The sequence below is a fragment of the Argopecten irradians genome, chromosome 2 (assembly GCF_041381155.1).
Source record: "Argopecten irradians isolate NY chromosome 2, Ai_NY, whole genome shotgun sequence".
Lineage (NCBI taxonomy): Eukaryota > Metazoa > Mollusca > Bivalvia > Pectinida > Pectinidae > Argopecten > Argopecten irradians.
Genome location: NC_091135.1, coordinates 62,417,067 through 62,423,018, shown reverse-complemented (window position 1 = coordinate 62,423,018; position 5,952 = coordinate 62,417,067). Strand labels below are relative to the sequence as shown.

The 5,952-nt window shown below is 39.8% G+C and overlaps 1 protein-coding gene across 1 annotated transcript; it reads left to right on the top strand.

Moving 5' to 3' along the window:
• The first annotated feature begins 251 nt into the window (after positions 1-251).
• LOC138317051 (sex peptide receptor-like) lies at positions 252-3,111 on the top strand. The gene has a single exon (XM_069258674.1). It carries the CDS (start codon positions 849-851, stop codon positions 1,971-1,973), a length of 1,125 nt encoding a protein of 374 aa, XP_069114775.1. The 5' UTR covers positions 252-848; the 3' UTR covers positions 1,974-3,111.
• The last annotated feature ends 2,841 nt before the right edge of the window (positions 3,112-5,952 follow it).

The following is a 5,952-nucleotide window of genomic DNA, read 5'->3' as shown; positions in this document are numbered from 1 at the left end:
AACAAAACTCATGGAAAACAATATTACTTTTTTCAGTAAAAAAATAATTATTTAAATTAATGGATAAGATTAATTAAATGTGGTGAATGACTGAGTTTTATAAAGAATGTTTGGAGAGTTAAACTTAATGATGATTTCATGAGTAACAGATTCAGCGGCAATTGTCAGAACTGTGTACGCACAACTTGGATATCGGCCGTGCGCGGGTCATGCCTATGTATATAGTAGGACCTGGAGGGTAAATACACACTACTAACGAGGTCATGTGACAGATGACAAACCATTCAGTGGACATTTAGGGACAGATGCTGTAGTTATAGACAATAACTTGGTGTAATATCTCTCTACATTTACGGACTGGTTGTTTTACTAGGAATACCCTCTATTGATTGAACGTACTATTTGTAGGAACGCTTCCATAGGCCTTTGATTCAGTCTCTAGCAGCAGATTGCCGCACTCGGCGGGTGACCTAGGAAGTGGGAACACGGAGCTTTAGGTTTTAGGCCAAATTACATCAGCTAATGAAACCTAAATTCCGCGGAATCATGTGAGGATACAGTTAAAGGTACACGGATTCGTCTGCAAATATTGGAACACATTCAAAAGGACATTGATAGAGTTTGGACTTCGTATAACTATCAGGTAAATAATTATGTAACATTGGTCATATGATATGGAAAATGTTTGCAAGGTTTGATGCACATTGTTGTTTACGTAATACTTATATTTTCTAACATCATCGGACTTCGTTTTCACGGAATATGCTAGGACATATTCAGTCCACATTCCGTCTTCTCTAAGATATCAAAAGTTTTGACGATAGGACAGAAATACGAAACCTTTCAGTATGACAGTTGGAGGTTATCAGGAATTTCAGGCGGATGCCGGAAATACTAGTAAAAATATCACTGTACCCATCAACAGAAACTTTGAAAACGAAACATGTTTACCTCACGCATATCCGTTTGCGTTCGGTGTGTATGGTGTACTTTGTCCCATGATATTTGGTGTGACACTGATTACGAACATTCTTGTCATTGCGGTGTTTGCCCGAAAGAAGATGCGGTCCCCAACCACTATACTTTTAATCGCCCTAGCTATGAGCGACACGTTATCTGCGGGGGCTATAAGTTATATCTATGTGTATATATATGGCTTGGGACATGCTGACACTCCCATGGATTATCCTATGTGTTATTTTTACGACTATCTGTCTCATTTGAGCTCCTTATTCCATACAGCCTCGGTTTGGATAACCACGTGTTTAGGAATTCAGCGCTATATAGTTATCGCACACCCCTTTGTGGGGCCAAGATTATGCACGATTCGGGTGTCCTTCTTCAGCGTTTTCGGGAGTCTGTTTCTCGCAGTCGCAATGTACACCCCGCGATTTCTCTATACAAACTACGATTACATCAGGGTTGTTGACGAAAACGGATTTACTCAAGACCTGTGCCTTTGTCATGATAATCCAGATATATCGGAAAAATACGAACGACTTGTCAATATTTTCCGGTGTGCCCTTGGCCAGTTGGTGCCTTGTACCCTGTTGATAGTGACAACATTTCTCCTCGTCCGGAAGTTGAAAACGGAATCAAAGCGGATATTACTTTTACATGCCCATGAAGAAAACGAACGTGAGCGCCGTGACTTCCGGCAGATCAAACGAACATCCCAGATGATTATCATCCTTGTCATCATGTTTATATTGGTGGAACTTCCGAACGGAATGGTATTCGCAATCTTGTTTTATGATAATACATTATTTAGCCCTATGACTACGTTATACCTCGCCGTCATTCTCAACGTTCTTGTGTACGTAAGTTTCCTTGTAAATTTCTGGATTTATGTTTGTCTCAGTGCGCAATTTAGAAAATCGCTCAACGATTTGCTGAAATTTCGAAATTGCTTTAAGAGAATATCAATGAAGCGGATTGAAAAAACAACCACGACAACCTTGGATTTCGATTAATATGGATATTTGAAAAATTGAACTTCACGAAATGCAAATAAGTATTAGCATGTGTTAAAATTGCTCTTAACAACTCTTATATTTACGACACAAATGTTATCCACCACAAAAGTGTTTTGTTTCGGATTAAAAGTCACGGATAGATATTTCAGGTTTGTAGAATATGTGCCCTTATGGTGAAGGTTTTTTGTTTAGCTTATTGACCCATGAAGATGGGAACTATAACTACATATGATAGACCTGCAGGTTTTCGTCTGTATGTTATAACTAAGTACGTTGTTTTATATTGCTCGAAGATGTTTATTTCGGGGAAACATGCAATTATTATATTGAGGAAAATGTGAAAGTGTGAAAAATGATTGCTATATTTGTATTCAAAATATAATGTGAGCAATCATTTATGGTAATTGTTTTATGGCATTTTGCAAATCGAATGAGTAGTTTTCAAATACGCAATCGCTAGACTTTCTATGATTCTAATTGGATAAAATGGCAACATCTTGTAAATAAATATAGGATCTTATATTAGTATTCATTTCATATAAAATTTAATCTTACGAGTTTTAGATATTTTTATTTTCATTTTCATTTTTTCCGAGCCTCAGCGAGTGACAAAATTTTAAAAGTTATCTGAATTAATTAGTATTTATAATGCCAGTTGCAATGATCCAGCGGAGGGCGCGATTTTAGCACGTTGAAATGTAACTGAATATTAGGTAGACGCTGTGGTGACAATATTAGGTAGACGCTGTGGTGACAATATTAGGTAGACGCTGTGGTGACAATATTAGGTAGACGCTGTGATGACGATATTAGGTAGACGCTGTGGTGACAATATTAGGTAGACGCTGTGGTGACAATATTAGGTAGACGCTGTGGTGACAATATTAGGTAGACGCTGTGGTGACAATATTAGGTAGACGCTGTGGTGACAATATTAGGTAGACGCTGTGGTGACAATATTAGGTAGACGCTGTGGTGACAATATTAGGTAGACGCTGTGGTGACAATATTAGGTAGACGCTGTGGTGACAATATTAGGTAGACGCTGTGGTGACAATATTAGGTAGACGCTGTGGTGACAATATTAGGTAGACGCTGTGGTGACAATATTAGGTAGACGCTGTGGTGACAATATTAGGTAGACGCTGTGGTGACAAATTAGGTAGACGCTGTGGTGACAATATTAGGTAGACGCTGTGGTGACAATATATTAGGTAGACGCTGTGGTGACAATATTAGGTAGACGCTGTGGTGACAATATTAGGTAGACGCTGTGGTGACATATTAGGTAGACGCTGTGGGTGACAATATTAGGTAGACGCTGTGGTGACAATATTAGGTAGACGCTGTGGTGACAATATTAGGTAGACGCTGTGGTGACAATATTAGGTAGACGCTGTGGTGACAATATTAGGTAGACGCTGTGGTGACAATATTAGGTAGACGCTGTGGTGACAATATTAGGTAGACGCTGTGGTGACAATATTAGGTAGACGCTGTGGTGACAATATTAGGTAGACGCTGTGGTGACAATATTAGGTAGACGCTGTGGTGACAATATTAGGTAGACGCTGTGGTGACAATATTAAGGTAGACGCTGTGGTGACAATATTAGGTAGACGCTGTGGTGACAATATTAGGTAGACGCTGTGGTGACAATATTAGGTAGACGCTGTGGTGACACATATTAGGTAGACGCTGTGGTGACAATATTAGGTAACGCTGTGGTGACAATATTAGGTAGACGCTGTGGTGACAATATTAGGTAACCTGTGGTGACAATATTGGTTGTGTACAATATTAGGTAGACGCTGTGGTGACAATATTAGGTAGACGCTGTGGTGACAATATTAGGTAGACGCTGTGGTGACAATATTAGGTAGACGCTGTGGTGACAATATTAGGTACCTGTGGTGACAATATTAGGTAACGCTGTGGTGACAATATTAGGTAATCACTGTGGTGACAATATTAGGTAGACGCTGTGGTGACAATATTAGGTAGACGCTGTGGTGACAATATTAGGTAATCACTGTGGTGACAATATTAGGTAGACGCTGTGGTGACAATATTAGGTAGACGCTGTGTGACAATATTAGGTAGACGCTGTGGTGACAATATTAGGTAGACGCTGTGGTGACAATATTAGGTAGACGCTGTGGTGACAATATTAGGTAGACGCGCAGTGTGTGACAATATTAGGTAGACGCTGTGGTGACAATATTAGGTAGACGCTGTGGTGACAATATTAGGTAGACGCTGTGGTGACAATATTAGGTAGACGCTGTGGTGACAATATTAGGTAGACGCTGTGGTGGTACCTGTGGTGATATTAGGTAGACGCTGTGGTGACAATATTAGGTAGACGCTGTGGTGACAATATTAGGTAGACGCTGTGGTGACAATATTAGGTAGACGCTGTGGTGACAATATTAGGTAGACGCTGTGGTGACAATATTAGGTAGACGCTGTGGTGACAATATTAGGTAGACGCTGTGGTGACAATATTAGGTAGACGCTGTGGTGACAATATTAGGTAGACGCTGTGGTGACAATATTAGGTAGACGCTGTGGTGACAATATTAGGTAGACGCTGTGGTGACAATATTAGGTAGACGCTGTGGTGACAATATTAGGTAACGTGTGTGACAATATTAGGTAGACGCTGTGGTGACAATATTAGGTAGACGCTGTGGTGACAATATTAGGTAGACGCTGTGGTGACAATATTAGGTAACGCTGTGGTGACAATATTAGGTAGACGCTGTGGTGACAATATTAGGTAGACGCTGTGGTGACAATATTAGGTAGACGCTGTGGTGACAATATTAGGTAGACGCTGTGGTGACAATATTAGGTAGACGCTGTGGTGACAATATTAGGTAGACGCTGTGGTGACAATATTAGGTAGACGCTGTGGTGACAATATTAGGTAATCACTGTGGTGACAATATTAGGTAGACAATATTACTGTGGTGACAATATTAGGTAGACGCTGTGGTGACAATATTAGGTAGACGCTGTGGTGACAATATTAGGTAATCACTGTGGTGACAATATTAGGTAGACGCTGTGGTGACAATATTAGGTAGACGCTGTGGTGACAATATTAGGTAGACGCTGTGGTGACAATATTAGGTAGACGCTGTGGTGACAATATTAGGTAGACGCGCTGTGGTGACATATTAGGTAGACGCTGTGGTGACAATATTAGGTAGACGCTGTGGTAACCTGACAATATTAGGTAGACGCTGTGGTGACAATATTAGGTAGACGCTGTGGTGACAATATTAGGTAATCACTGTGGTGACAATATTAGGTAGACGCTGTGGTGACAATATTAGGTAGACGCTGTGGTGACAATATTAGGTAGACGCTGTGTGACATATTAGGTAGACGCTGTGGTGACAATATTAGGTAATCACTGTTGTGACAATATTAGGTAGACGCTGTGGGTGACAATATTAGGTAATCACTGTTGTGACAATATTAGGTAGACGCTGTGGTGACAATATTAGGTAGACGCTGTGGGTGACAATATTAGGTAGACTGTTGTGACAATATTAGGTAATCACTGTTGTGACAATATTAGGTAGACGCTGTGGTGACAATATTAGGTAATCACTGTGGTGACAATATTAGGTAGACGCTGTGGTGACAATATTAGGTAGACGCTGTGGTGACAATATTAGGTAGACGCTGTGGTGACAATATTAGGTAGACGCTGTGGTGACATCGACTATCGTTTAGAACAGTTGGTAATACATATAAAACACATTATATTTCTGTTATCTATTTTCTCATGAAACGTGTCTCAAGACTCGTGAAAGTCAAAAAAAAAAATAATAATAAAATAATAGTGATTTAGCAACGAGCTTCTTAAAAACAGTTTATTTGAAATAAACACTTATACAAGATCCTCCATATACAAACATTAAATATATTGATACATTGGAAAGCATGTTTTTGTTTTGAA

What these genes read in the sequence shown, in the direction of transcription:
- LOC138317051 (XM_069258674.1), top strand. Translation starts at nt 849, where the DNA reads ATGACAGTTGGAGGTTATCAGGAATTTCAGGCGGATGCCGGAAATACT.